A 16,083-nucleotide genomic window follows, 5' to 3' on the forward strand; every position below is an offset into this window, starting at 1 on the left:
ATCGAGAACTACATAAAGTAGTTATTTTAAACATATTGGTGACAAACGCTGAACACGCTTTGAATCTCGCGCCACTATGTGGCAATAGAGCTCTGAAATAGAGCAACAGAATGTTGCTTCCGGTTTAGTCGGTTCATAACCTGGCTTTTAGTATAGTTGATATTTTCAGCCACAAACACCATATGATGACAGTAATGTCATCTGTTTAATGTCATAAGGGTCAAACTCATAACAACTTATGTTATCTCTGGTCAGTTCTAGGAAGAGTGGTGCTCCATTCATCAATATCTCCCCATACCGCACCTAATTAAAACACACCTCGCAGAGATTTTCTCGTCAACTCCCCACAGTAGACGTTGGTGACCTATATAATCTCAATCCACATTTTATTCAGTCATACTGATGACAGCTTTCTGTTAGCTAGAATTTATATAATCATCTATCATTATAAAAATACAGAACTATTACTATTAGAAAACCAAATTGGCTTTAGAAAATAGCCCTTCTGCAAATTTGCAATTTTACATTATTCAGGAATTCACTTTTTGTAAAAATTAAAGCTCTTCTAGGATACCGAGTTTTATTTAAAATTTAATGGATCTATGTCAGATGTAAAAATATTTTTTCTTTAACAGAGGTCGTTATGATTAATATAATACTGAAATAAAAAAAAAAATTGAATGTTGGAGATTTAATATTTGAAAGTGTCTTTATTTCAGTTTCATTCTACACAGTTTTTCCTATGGAATTTATATCGTAATCATTTTTGCAAATTATATTATATTTCTGTTTTAGAGTTCAAACATCAAATGAAGCACGCCTGCAGAGTCTGAAACAGGTTGTGGATAAGTTACCGCAAGCAAATTATGACAACTTGCGGTACCTAATAAAGTTCCTTGCTGCACTGTCACGTAATCAGGAGGTAAACAAGATGACCCCCCAGAACATCGCCATTGTCATTGCCCCCAATTTGCTTTGGAGCCAAGCTGATGAGACCACTACAATAGGGTGAGTAAAAAGATTAGCTTCTTCCTTCAAAACCACAATCAAAAAATCATAGGGCCTACGTCTTTAAAATCAGTCCGAGATATAGGGGTACCAGGACGGAAATGGCAATATAACAATGTAACTTTTGCAAAGTAATCCATTCCGACATCATAACTTCGTGACTAATAACACAATTGAAATAAATGTGCTCTTATTCTATTGAGTGTATTACTACTATGCGAGGATGAACTTTGTGGGAGCTCATGGTGGGCTGGTGGCCACTTTGGATATGTGCGAAAATTTCTTGGCAGTAGGCCTATATCTCGCGACTGATGTGCTAGTACCCTGATTTTGATGCCAAATGAAAGATCTCGTCTATATCTGTCGATTTAAGACAGTATTTTCTCGCATATAACTCGCAGTATTTTTACTGCAAATATGGGGAAAAATTCGGATGTGTGTTATATACAGACATTTTTATGCAGGAAAGGTTTTGTTGGTAAAAACAAAGTATTTAAGACACATTATGTTTATTTATTCTTATATTCACATACAGGTAATAGGTCTAATATGGCGACTGGCGTCCTCACCTTATTCATCATCACTGTTGTTGTTGTTTTCTAATGCCAGACATTTGACAATAAAGTCATTTGACCTCTTGCACTCCAATATTTTTCAAAGATATTATCATGGTCAGCCACTGAAGCACAGATTTTGAGGTGTTCCGAATCCATTTCTTGGTTTGAGTTGCACAGTGGGCAGTTAGGGGACTGATATATTTCAATTCTATGCAGGTCGTCACTGTTGTCACTGCTGCCAACCTCCAAGCTCTCGCCTTTGCGTGCTTCACGTTCATTGTCGTCAGCCCATACTGTATCATCTTGACTCCTATTTGCAATCCCTGTTTCCAAAAAACTCTTCACAACGATGTCCATTGACACACCCATGCTGTACAATCCAGTCACACATGAATTTCTATTGATGGTCTCTTTATTTTGCCCACTAGTGTCAACTCATGCCCATCAGCTGCCATCCGATACAGGTAGCTGAAACACCCGGTAGATAAGACATAGTATTCTCTAGCTTATGACCTAAAGAAATAGTCTCACGTATTCACGTGAGTTAGTTGTGAATTGTTGATTTATTTGTGACTGTTGTCCATTCAAAGAAAAAGAGAGATAAGCTAACATACTTTAATACTTCAGCATATAATAGTTATGCTCATGACTCGTTCTGTTGCTTTCAGGATGAACATGAGTTCGGCAAACACTTACAGTTTTATTGTGGATAATTTGGTAAATCACGCGGACTGGTTTTTCCCTGGAGGTAAGTTTCTTATTCAGGATGTTCGAAATATGTGGTTCAAGGATCAGAATTTATTTCCGGTCTTGCACTTTTAATCCAATAGTCAGATGGGTACATTGTGTGATAACAACTTCAAATGGAGTAAAAAAATTTAAAATTAATATTTTGTCCAAATTTCTCAAATTTCAGTCAGCCCTTAATGATGTTTCCATTGGCATCTTGATTTATTATGTACGAACTGTTGCCTATAGCTGGTAATGAAATTATTATTATTCTTCTTCTTTTTGTGTAGATTAATAGCCTCTTTTGAGGTGCATGATTGCAGCCATCTTACCTGTAATGACATCACAGTGCTGAAACATAAACTAAGGATAGTGAGAGTTCCCATCAGAAATTAATGGAGTTTTAAATAATAAAATTAATTAATAAATGTGATTAATCTCATTACAATAATAAAATTGATTTTGTAATGTAGGCCTAATCTATTTGTTTTTCAATTAGATGTGGAATTTTTCCAAACCTTTCCACGTGAAACCACATTAATAAATGGAATGACATCGAGCACTGGGTCAGTAAGTGGACTTCAGTCTCATGAGTGGACTGCCGGATCTCCTGTGGATAGAATCCCAACATATGGTCATACGAGGGGAAGTAGTGGTGATGGTCAGCTGATCAGTCTTGGGGAGCCTGGCATCATGAAGAGGACACAGTCTAATAGTAGTCTTTCCGATCACAGCAGGTATAGTAACCACAATCTATCAGTTTAATTTCAAAAGATCTCTTGTTTAAAAATGTAATCTACTGTATGGTCCAACTCTCCTGATGTTTGGGCATGTTTACTTTAGGTACGGTCACACGTCGCTACTTTTGCTGTGCAGCTTTTGTACCTCAGCTGTAAAAGTTCGGTGTCATGTTCACACATAAGTCAAAAGTAGTGTGCTGTACAATACTTTTCGTGCTGCATAACCTGAGCGCTGCAAAAGTTGCAACTGGAGGTTGCGAGTCTGTTCACACAAGACGCTACTTTTGCAGCTGCAATCTAGCTGCAGCTTTCCATCTCCGTGTTGACTTTTCAATATACATTTTGTGGTTATGTTCGCATTAGAGTTTCGAATTATGAAACTCATGCGATAGCTTACTTACCTATTATTTGCTTTTCTGTCCTAACTAGTATTCAGAAATTGGCATTATTTTTATTATAAAACTATTAAAAAACGCCTATATACTTAAATGATAACCAATAGCATATTCACGTAATCAGTATTGGCAACCCTTCTGTTTGAAACTACACTACGGAAAATTAAAAAAATTAATTATATCATCAGCAAACATACTTGACTGTGTTGTATATTTAGTAACTGTTACAAATCATTTTATTTTCATCACATAAAACATTAAAATGTATCCAAACAATAAAACTATCATTGGCATATTTGGGTGGCAACACTGGTCACAACCGCTGAAAAAGTTTCAGCAGAACCAATATAAAAAATTCTGTGGCTGCAACTCTGAGAATTCTGTTCACACATCACTACTTCTAAGCTGCACGCAGCATGAAAAAGTAGCGTGCAGCTGGTTTGCGAGCCTTTACTTTTCAGGTTGCACCGTTGTTCACATATCGCAGTACAAGAGTTGCTCAGTATTTTGTACTGCAGCACTGTAAAAGTAGCGACGTGTGATGGCAATAGCCAATAGCAAAAGTGCTGCAGTGCCTCATACAGATATTCGTTGTTGCCGCTTGTAAAAGTAATACATGTGCTAGGACAAGTTCTTAGTGACAGGGTCTCTACATGTCATAAGGTTGAATGAAACTATTTTTCTGAATATATAGAAATAAGAATCTCATTTCTATGCCAAGCAGTTCGTAATTTCTGCATCTTAATCGTGTCCCAGCTGATTCATGGTTTTTATGGACTTCCACGAGTGATGTTTACACAATGTGTCGGTAAGAAAGTCTTTCAAAGCACCAAGACTATTAACAGTAAACAGTGGCCATACAGAACATAAATGTTTGATAAAATAATTACGAAGCAAGAGCCAAGAATGCAAGTTCAATTTGTGTTTGCATTGTGTGTGTTTGACGTGCTTTGTTTTTGTCAGTGAAATCAATAATTCATTTGTAGTAACCATTTTCTGTGTGATAATATCAGTTTATTACTTCATTTCTTCATTAATATGAGTGGTGTAAAATTCAATTATGCCTTTCAACAAGGCCAGTAGTAGTGAAAATAATAGATCCAGTGGATATAGTAGCAAAGTTCGGAAAATTAAATTTAATGTCTACAATTTCTTCAGAAAATATTCATCCAAAGAAAACTGTAAAAATCTTAACTTTCGTAATTGTCAAAAACTAATTGCTGAGGTATGTTCAATAAGTGTATCAACCAGTGATCTGCATCAGACGTTTTAGCTCGAGTGCCAGGTAATTCATAGTATAATTCAATAGGTAGCATACATGCATGATGGGTAAAAGCCTCGCAAGCGACAAAACCTTGAACAATATAAGAAAACATTAATATACTTAAAAGAATGGCGAATTTAAATGACTTCGAGAGCACACCATTGGCTTTTCCCATGGAATTACAGACATCACTTTAAAAGTATGATTTTTTTATACATTATTTGTTTGACTTGAGGCTTTCCCGGCATTTGATGTAGAATAACTCTTCTCGGGTTCTCAGCCAGGTGAGTTGGAGATTTTCTTCCAAGCTTTTGACAGCTAGCTCTGCCATCTTCTTCAGGGAATGAAGTGAAGATGGCAGCGCTAGCCGTCGAAAGCTTGGAAGCAAATCTTCAACTCACCTGGCTGAGAACCCGAGAAGAGTTATTCTACATTATTTGTTAATGTATTGCATTGTCTTGTTATTGAGAATGGAACCTGTTTTCAACACCAGCCGCCCATCCCTCCCACCAGATGAGTTCGGTGGAGCACACATCACCCTCTCTGTAGGTTTGATTTGACAACATCGCGCTTGCACGTTCTTGGCTCTCGCGAAACATCAGGAGATTCGGACTCCACTGTAGTTTATTGTTAGACTTTTATTATTTGTGTGGTCTGTGAATATTCAGAATGAAAGAAATTAAATTTCGTAATAGACCTAATTATACAGCTTCTTTCTTATTGTTCAGAAATAGTGATTTGAGTGGAAAATAGTTCATTTGTGTACAGTTAGGGGTTTCGTTTGTGGTTTACGTTCTTTAGTGCTGACTTGTGTTTTCAGCCCACCTCACGGTAGCCCTAAACCAGCAACTCGGAGAAAGAATAAACCAGCCCCTGTCCCACCAGCTACCAGTGCATCACCAAAGGACCATCCACCACCGAAGGATCATCCACCTCCATCTGCTACAACTGATAATAAGCCTGAGAAGCCACCACGGCCATCTGTAGGCCCAATGGCATCAACTCTTCCTAGACCCAGTAAGAAACTCTCTGGAGAACACGAAGTGAAAACAACAGTTACAAATGCTGTTGAAACAGTACAAGTTGTGACAATGGAGAAACAACAGAAAACTAGTGATAGCAGTATTTCTTCTGCAGTTAGAAAACAGAGTACGGATGGTTTAGAGCATCAGCAAAATTGTATGATTTCGTCTTCCATGCATCGAAGAGTGAGTAGTGGAGGAGGAGAGAAAGTGTCTATAGAATCTGGGAAATCCAGTGAAGGTACTGAATCAGTTGCTTCACCTGAACAGTCACAAACGTCTTCTTCTTCTGCTACCAGTCACGGACCTCCAACATCAGCCATTACACCTGGATCAACTGGAAAGGTATCTGTTACAACAGAAGCTTCCCAGCAGAAAAGTGTAGGACACCCACCAGCAGTAAGTTGCAGCACACTAGAAAGGAAACACATACAACGGCCAATTCCCATTGCTGCACCCAGGAATATAAATAACAGCGCTACTGTTACCACCGTTAGTAACAAGGAAGTTCAAAACCAGCCTACTGAGAATAAGACTGCGGAGAGTGGGAGTTCTTCTGCTCCTGCCAAAACGAGCTGTGAGCCTGCAAAAGAGGGAGAGAATGCAGGAGGCTACGAGCCTGTGGTGCTGAGGAGGCCTCTGCAGTCTGAGGGTGCTGAACGTTCAAATAAGCCTGCTGTTCCTGAAAGACCGGCTACCCTTCTTCGTCCTCACAGCTCTTTTCGTGGTTCAAGGCACTCTGCAGATTCTGACAGTTCTGCTGATAAGCCCAGTGCGGATGTAAGTATAGCTTGATTCCTTTACACTTACTGTATTGTGTGGTTTTATTGCAGTAGTTAGCACTTGGCTTCTAACTCACTTAACCATTAAGGTGGCTCAAGGTTGTTGATGTATGAGAGATAGCAGAGATGGGAGTAATTAGCCAATTATACAGATCTTGCAAAGTGGTGGAGGTTAGGAGATAACAGATTGTTCTGTATCTTCTTTTGTTCTAAAGTCCTTGAAGCAATGGTTTAGAGCAGTGTTCCGCAACGGTGTGCCTCCACAAGGTGAAAGGTGTGACGCGAACTTTTACTTATTATTGTAAGAAATTAATAAAATTAAATTAAAATTAGATTGGTGTGATGACAAAACATGCCCAATCTCAGAATGTGTTGTTTGTAGTGAAAAGCTCAGTAACACTGCTATGGTTCCCAGTAAACGACGTTTGTTAACAAAACATTCCTTTCTGGCAAGCAAGGATTTTAATTATTTTCGTCAGTTGTTGGAACAAAATAAAAAAAAAAAAAACAAATGACTCTCATAACGACGTCAGTATGTGTTTTGCAAAAAGTATAGGAAGCTAACTATAAGGTAACCGAACTTATCGTAAAGGCCAAAAAACACATACAATAGGCCTAGCTGAAACGTTATTAATGCTTGCCTGTAAAGAATGGTGAAAATAATCCTGGGTTCAGAAGCTGCTAGTGAAATTAAAAAAATTCCCCTCTCTGTATAGACACATTGAAGGTTTGAGTAGAGTTATTTACTTTAATATTAGTAATATAAATGACACTCGGGAGGAAATTAAACGCAGAATAAATATGGGAAATGCGTGTTATTATCCGGTTGAGAAGCTTTTATCATCCAGTCTGCTGTCAAAAAATCTGAAAGTTAGAATTTATAAAACAGTTATATTACCGGTTGGTCTGTATGATTGTGAAACTTGGACTCTCACTTTGAGAGAGGAACATAAGTTAAGGGTGTTTGAGAATAAGGTGCTTAGGAAAATATTTGGGGCTAAGCGGGATGAAGTTACAGGAGAATGGAGAAAGTTACACAACACACAACTGCACGCATTGTATTCTTCACCTGACATAATTAGGAACATTAAATCCAGACGTTTGAGATGGGCAGGGCATGTAGTACATATGGGCGAATCCAGAAATGCATATAGAGTGTTAGTTGGGAGACCGGAGGGAAAAAGACCTTTGGGGAGGCCGAGACGTAGATGGGAGGATAATATGAAAATGGATTTGAGGGAGGTGGGATATGATGATAGAGACTGGATTAATCTTGCACAGGATAGGGACCGATGGCGGGCTTATGTGAGGGTGGCAATGAACCTTCGGGTTCCTTGAAAGCTATTTGTAAGTAAGTAAGTAATAGAAATGTGTATTATTTACAGTGAATTGAAGTTCATAAATTATTATTAATAAATGTAAGATTATTTCTGTTTTATAATAATGATAATGACAATAATAATAATAATAATAATAAATTTAATTACATTACGTAATTATATCAACAGGGTCACTTCCTATGTTTTTCAGGGGTTAACATTTTGGTGTGCCATGTTGAGTCTAGGATGTGCTGTGAGTAGAAACAGGTTGCGGAACACTGGTTTAGAGTAATTGTAAAACTTTTTTGTAAGAATTTAGGGGTGGTCTGATTCGAAGAAAGTATAGAATTTATTAAAAAATATATGAAACTTTACTTTAACATTCGCATTTTTAAGGAATGATTTAAAAAGGCCTGGCAGAATTATTGTAAACACAATTTAATTGGTGCCTCTGCCTTTGGCATTGTTAGATTTATTTGCAAATGCTTTCTCGTGCGTAATTCCAGGTCTACATACAGATGCATTACAGTAATTTTGATTCCTTGTGCTTTCAACTGACAGTGCTCTGCCACATTATGCTACCACTCTGCAGAACTATACTCAGGACATTTTTCATGAGAAAGTCTTCAGAAAAAGAGGTTCAATTCAAATGCTACCAAAGACTACAGACTTTATATGCATATCTTTTTTGGGGCCTATTCAAAGACAAAGTGTATGCCACAAAACCAAAACACCGGACGATCTAAAAGCGTCCATCGAACAAGTATTTTATGAAATTGATTCAGACCAATAACTGTGCCAAGCCATTTGTCTCTGCCAGATGCCTTCAGCTGTGTGTCTGTGCATCTGTATGTCACATAGATCGTATCTGTAAATCACTGTGGACAGTAATAACTTGGAAAGTTGTAGTAATAAATGGAGAGTGACTATTGAACCAATAAATGGGTAGTGACTTTTCCGCCATTCTGTGTATACTAACATGTTTAAGATGCACAAATTGAAAATACAGTAGAACCCCGATTTTGGGTGACCTTCATTTAACGTTTTTTCGGCATTTTACATTGAAATTTCACGATCCCAATAATTATTACATATGATTAATGTATTTTTATATTCGATTTAACGTTATTTACTTTGCTGTGAAACGCGCTTTTTATGTTGAAAATTGTTTTTCAATGATTTTTTTAAATCTCGACTAATGCAAAAATAAATGCATTCCGATTTAATGTGTGAAATACAAATTTTTTTTTAAGAATCAATGACTTGGCATTGCTGCTGCCTCACTCTCACATGGTTTCCCCTTGGGCACCACATGAAGCTGCGTTCCTATTCGTCTGATAATTCCACCCTTTGTGGGAACCAATCACAAGCAGAATAACATACACAAGAACAAACAGTCTGCTAATTCCTGCTCTTTGCGATAACCAGTCACATTCAATGATGGATGTATCAGTCATCCATGACAATCACTTGTTGTCTTTATTGTGCGTGCTGAGGCGTGTGGTGTCAGCGCTACTACAATGAAGAGATAGAATTTTCCACCGTTATTGTACATATCACTAGAAAATGACTATGAAAAAAAAAAAACTCTTTCTCTTGTGGTAAAAGTTAATTTAATTCGCAAAATGAAAAAAAAATCCAAATGCTAAGAAATCCAAGATTGTCAGAAGAAGACTTTACTGGTACCTAGCTCTATCCCTTATGATTTCAATTTTTTATACACCATTTGTAGACATAGCGTAAATTGCATTTTTGTAAAAATATTCAAACATTTTTAAACAAAAGTATCAAACCCCTATTTATCATCAAACCACATTTAAAGTTAATTATTATTCCATGTCCCCAGAAAAACGTTAAATAGAGGTTCTACTGTATGTATAAAATTAAGTGCAAGTCAGCTAGAAGAACCAGTTGACTTCATTGCCAAGTGCTTGGCATTGGAAATCAAGCAACCTTACTATAGTATACAATATTATTATTTTTTATGAAATACTCATAAATAATTTATAGCCTAGTTCAGGCATAAAATTCATGAGTCACCTTAATACAGTGAATGCATTGTAATAATTACTTTGGGTTTTAGTTGCTGTAGTTGGTGATAACTAAAAAGCTTGTTCTTTCTAAAGGTTTTGTGTTTGCTATTTTCTTCTTTGCAGAGTGTACATTTTATTCTAAAAAGCTTTTTCACCAACCTTTTTTTTTAGACTGTCTTCTCTAGAAGATTAATGTGTAAATTCTTGGTATTTATATCTTAGGTTGTTGTATATTACAAATTTATGCAGGCTTTCAATGGTAGTAACAATTTAAAGAGAACACACATCCAGTCCCAACACATGTAGATGTATTTTTGGTGTTGAAAGTTAAAGTCTGGAAGTAATTTTACTCTTACCCTCAATAATCCGTTAAATTACTCCATGCTTTTCTTACTTACTGAAGATACATATTTCAAAGATAATCATTTATGTATTATCTTCATAGTCTCAACTACCTTATTAATAGACCATATTGAATTTTTTTCCTCGTATTTCTTCGGTTTTCTACTACACACCCACTTATCAATCTTGATCTTCAGTCATTTGTTAGTTGCATACTTTTCCTATTAAAATTTTGTTTTTTTCTGCATCTTACCAAGAGAGAATTATCACTACACACCATTATTTTTGTTTATGTAACTACAGTAGAACTTGGTTATAACGACATCCAAGGACCTTAAAAATTATGTTGTTATAAACGAGTGTCGTAGTAACCGAGATTTATATTATCAATCTAGTGAGGTGGAAATTGAAAAATAAAAAACTTAATTAGGCTTATTTGAGGTTTATGTAGGCCTATTCAATTTTGAGCCTACCATAAACATAATAAAATACATGTACAATTATAAATACAGTATTTTGTATTAAAACAGTTTGTGCATTCCAGAGGTCTATGACAAAAGAGGACAGTAAAGAATTTGCCAGGTTGCCTGATTTTAACAACATATTTCTTAAAATACTTTGGTTCTTTGAAAATCTTATTTCAAACTGAGATTGAAAATGACGTTATATGCAAGGTATACACATATACATTTGTCGTATTAAGCAAGCTGGAAAAGCATATATCTTACGGGGAATTAGTTGGGACCATGGAATATTTGACGTTATAGGCGAGGTGTCGCACAAAACGAGGTCGCTATAACCAAGTTCTACTGTATCAATAAATAAATAACAACATTCTTAAACACTTATCTTTCTTATAATAAATTTTATTATGTATCTTTAAGCTTAGTTGGTGTGAGGACTAACTTTTTCGACTAACTGGTAGTCATCTTCGGTTTTTGTATAGTGAACACAGGAATGTATGGTGTAAGATTTTCATACTGGAACAACATTGTGCAATTAAAAATCGTACTATGTTAAAATTAATTAAATTATATGAAGACAGTGATCTTATGCTTTAACCATCAGTGTGGATTTACCATCAACAACTGCTAAAAACATTTGAACATTTAACGAGTTTTTGAAAACCAATTACAAACAAATGTTACAGATTATAAAGTTTCACATTATGGTGGTGTTGGATAATCCATAGCACCGACATTATGAATACACGAGTTTGGAGTGCAGAGACAATCAACCAGACCACAATGTACATATACACTCCAAACTCATGTATTTCGGAACGTCAGTGCTATGGATTATCCACCACCGCCATAATGTAAAACTTTATAATCTGTAACATTTGTTTATAATTGGTTTTCAAAAACTCGTAAGGGAACCGGGAACCTTCTATCTTAACACATGTCAAGTTAGTGACATTTACTGTACCTTTTCTCTAAAACTGTTGGGAATAGAACAATGAAATTGTCCACACCTGCGGAGTAATGGTCAGCGCGTCTGGCCACAAAACCAGGTGGCCCGGGTTTGATTCCCGGTTGGGGCAAGTTACCTGGTTGAGGTTTTTTCCGGGCTTTTCCCTCAACCCAGTATGAGCAAATGCTGGGTAACTTCTGGACTCATTTCACCGGCATATCACCTTCACTTCATTCAGACGCTAAATAATCTGAGATGTTGATACAGCGTCATAAAATAATCCAATAGAATAAATAAAACAATTAAACTTTTACAGCTTATTTCTGACACTTTTATGTATAAGTAATCTGCATTAGATATTTAAGAGCTAAACCCTTGACAGGAGGCCATTGCCATACAGGCACATAAAAAGGCTCATCTTTATCTTTATCAATAATCTGATGAAAGGATTTTCAATAATAATAATACTTTATAAATTTATTAATTTTTTCTGAATATGTAAATTTTTACCTCATTTTTTATATATTTTGCAAGAAGTCTGTTTTAAAAACCATTATGTTTAAAAACCGCTATCTCAAATTATGCTACAATACCAAATATACACAGAAAATTTGAAATAAATCTAATCACTAGAAGCTGAGATGTGGTACACTTTATAGAAAAAATTACAAACTTAAGGAAAATGGCTGCCAAAGTTACCAGAACAGCCCAACTGCATAATTCTCATCTTAGATAAAAATTAAAAAAATGTATTTCCATAATAATAATGTACATAAATGATACACTGTTAGAAAGAAGATTTTTCAGAGAATATAAATCAATAAAAGACAAAAATTGAAATTTTGAGCATATTGCAGGGTCCCAGTTCCCTTTGTTCAAATGTCTTTAGTAGTTGTTTTTTTTTTATTGGGTTATTTTACAACGCTGTATCAACATCTCAGGTTATTTAGCGTCTGAGTGAAATGGTGATAATGCTGGTGAAATGAATCCGGGGTCCAGCACCGAAAGTTACCCAGCATTTGCTCCTATTGGGTTGAGGGAAAACCCCGGAAAAAACCTCAACCAGGTAACTTGCCCCGACCGGGATTCGAACCCGGGCCACCTGATTTCGCGGCCAGACGCTCTGACCGTTACTCCACAGGTGTGGACTTTAGTAGTTGTTGAAGGTAAATCCACAGTAATGGTTAACCATAAGATCACTGCCTTCATGTAATTTAATTAATTTTAACATACGATTTTTAATTGTACAACGTTGCCCAGTATGAAAATCTTACTTCATACATTCCTGTGTTCACTATGCAAACATATGTAAATTGGGAACTGAAGATGACTACCAGTTAGTTGAAAAAGTTAGTCCTCACACCAACTAAAGATGCATAATAAAATTTATTATAAGAAAGATAAGTATTTAAAACTGTTATTTATTTATTAATATTGTTAGATGCACCAACAACTTATCGGAAAGTGTCTGAAAATATTTTTGTTTACACCTGTCCAATTTAGTAATTTTTTTTTTACATATATAAAACTAAATATAAACATTTACATAGAGATAAAAAATTTTACAGGAGAAAAAGTTCGTCCAAAGGGAGAAACTAAACTTGGTAGATTTAAAGCATTCGTGGCAAATCCCATTCCAAACACAATAGCATCTTCTACTCCAATAGGTATATAGTTTTACCATTAATCTTGCCATCTAGTTGCACAAGTAACCTAATTCTTGGCCGTCTTTGCTTTTCAAACACTGTAGTAAATGCACTATATTATTGTGTAATCGTTAATTCAGCTTCTCAAACTCATAACAGTAATCGTTTATGCAAACAAACATGGTGTAAATTATTAAATTTGCTAAATGATCTTTTGGAAGAGTTACAAGCATATTTTAATTTATTTAAAAAAATTATTTCGTTCTTCTATATTGGTAGGTTATCTGTTTTGGGCTGGCAGCATACTGCATCGGACAGTCTGTCTCGGACAGGGTGGTTTTATCTCGGCCCGTTCAATGTGATGATTAATTTATATGCATTGTTATGAGGCTGCAGCATACTGCATCGGATGTTCATCTCGGAACAAATGTCCAATGCTGCAGCCACATAGCAATGCATGTAGTCACCATCACATGGAACAGTCTGAGACAAAATCATCCTGTCCAAGACAGAATGTCGATGCAATATGCTGCCGGCCTTATAGATATTCCAGTTACATTAATTTTAGTGTTCAGTATTTAACATTGAAACTTCCATATTATTTAACCAAACTCATCACATAACTGTAAATAATTTCATTAATTTGAGGGGGTTATTATTTAGATATGTCAAACAAAAAAGTTTAATACAATTTTACTCGTTTTTGCTCCCTTTTCAAGATAAAAATTGTTTTATATCAAATATTTAATAGCGTGTTTTGGAAAAACCATTGATTTAATTCCCAATATGCTCAGTCAATGTAAGTGAGCAGGGTATTATGATAATAGATGATTGAAAGAATTTTAGTTATGTCTTTTAAATGTGCAGAAATTTGATTCGAGCAAATGTAACATTTAAAAATTTATTTCCAGAACGAAATGTTACATTTGTTCAGATGAAATTTCTGCACATTTAAAGGACAAAACTAAAACTCTTTCAATCATTTATTATCATAATACACTGCTTTTTTAACCCCTTCAGGCCTGATGTACAGTAGTGGCAAAAAAAACTGGACCGACGGAATAATCAAAGTCCCCGAAATGAGCCATTGCGCATGGCACACCCGCATTCACAAGATAGCGAGTAATCTATTGAAATTGTTGTAGTTTCGACTGCTGACGTAGCCCATTTCGAAAGCCATTAGAAAATAAGCTGGTAAAATTCATGTTCTGAGAATAATAAGTTAATTACGTAGTAAAATATCGCTGCAATCGAAAAGTATTGGGAATAAATTTGAATAAGGAACAAAAAAAAAAAAGCTTCCTTCCCAGGCAGGATTCGAACCACGAAAGTCTTAGTTACTAGTCTATCGTGCTCTAGAGTGAACAAGGCTCTGAAATCAGTTACAAGGGTCGTTCTGGTTTTTTTACCACTACTGTACATTATAGTGTACATTGTTTCTTTTTTTTCTTTTTTGGAATGTCTTCGATACTTTTAAATATTTTGAAAAATTCATTGTGATAGAAATGGAGAATATTACTTTTGAAACATTTCTATACCATAATTAAAAATAAAATTTAAAATTTTGGGGCCCCAGGGGTCAAAATTCTGCCCAAATTTTGATTTTCTGGGAAGACTTGATTTGGGAATTTTGGATCCCCAGAATGATTATGTGACCAGTTTTTGTTTCAGTTTTTTTTATTATAAATTCAGGTCTAAAGGGGTTAAATTGACTGACCATGTAGGGAATTAGTTCAGTAAGTTTTCCAAAATATGCCATGAAATGTTTAATATAAAATGATTTTTTTTTTTCTGGAAAAGGAAGCAAAATTGTATTAAACTTTTTTTATTTTAAATATCTCAAAGAATAATCCTCTGAAATTAATGACATTAGTTACGGTTCACTCTGTTATTTCTGAATTACATGAAGCAGTACACCATGAATGGAACATTCTCTCCGAGTCTTAGGTATAATAGATTTCTATTGTTTCCCGTAGTCTTTAGTATGGCTGCTGGTAGAGTTTGTTAAAGTATGTAGTTCCTATACTGGTTTTCTTCGTGATGCAGTCTAGTTTCACATATATTTATTTTATTTCTTTCTTTAGCATAAAAAACTGTCTTACTACACCAAAACCACAAAAATCTTTCGTGCAGACTTCTAAACGCGTATAAAGTAATTGAAGCTGTCTATGCTCGGTTGCAGTCCGAGCGACCCATGCTGGAACGTACCCACATGTACTCTGTAGACAAACAGCAGGTGTCAATTATTCAAGTTGGGGCAGAGAAGGAGAAGACGGTTGCAGTTCCTAACAACAATAACAATAATGAGCCTGTGTTACAGAGGAGCCCTTCTGTGGGGGGTCGGCCCCTCTCCATGTCCCTCTCAGGTAACGTACCCCTTCACTCAGCTGCATGTGTGTTCTCGTGGCTTGTCCTGTGCATCACAACTAATAGCTATGCTGCAGCATGTTGCATTCAGCTTGGAAGCACTTCAGGTGACATGGCATCCTTCTATCACCTACTCTGCTGAACCGGCAGAACAGAAGAAACTTGACGGTAAATGATTTTAGTATTGGCTGTTATATATCTTGAGTATTTTTCTGTGTTGTAGTCTTAGAGTTGATTTATGTTTAACACAAATCTTAGCTTTTTTATTGTACTGCTTGTTACTAGGAAAATACGAGCATCTGTGCTTAATGTCTGTAATCTGTTCCTGAAAATCAAACATTCTGCAGGGAACTGCTAGAAAGAAGTCTGTTTTCCATTATGTGAAGTGGAAAAAATTATAATACTATCACACCAAAACCTTTCACCACTTTCCTAAAATTTACTGAACACGGCAAAATGCTTGTAT

General features: G+C 35.8%; 1 protein-coding gene across 3 annotated transcripts in view; it reads left to right on the plus strand.

Moving 5' to 3' along the window:
• Positions 1 to 16,083, plus strand: part of LOC138701889 (rho GTPase-activating protein 44-like) — a 50,472-nt gene that overhangs the window by 21,390 nt on the left and 12,999 nt on the right. For 2 of the 3 annotated variants that reach the window (XM_069829236.1, XM_069829237.1), the window contains exons 10-14: positions 796 to 1,008; positions 2,234 to 2,313; positions 2,794 to 3,031; positions 5,514 to 6,495; positions 15,433 to 15,616. In XM_069829236.1, the coding sequence (XP_069685337.1) occupies positions 796 to 1,008; positions 2,234 to 2,313; positions 2,794 to 3,031; positions 5,514 to 6,495; positions 15,433 to 15,616 (1,697 nt within the window). The remainder of the gene's footprint in view (positions 1 to 795; positions 1,009 to 2,233; positions 2,314 to 2,793; positions 3,032 to 5,513; positions 6,496 to 15,432; positions 15,617 to 16,083) is intronic. The other variant, XM_069829238.1, reaches the window with a different exon arrangement.

The sequence above is a fragment of the Periplaneta americana genome, chromosome 6 (genome assembly GCF_040183065.1).
Source record: "Periplaneta americana isolate PAMFEO1 chromosome 6, P.americana_PAMFEO1_priV1, whole genome shotgun sequence".
Classification (NCBI taxonomy): Eukaryota; Metazoa; Arthropoda; class Insecta; order Blattodea; family Blattidae; genus Periplaneta; species Periplaneta americana.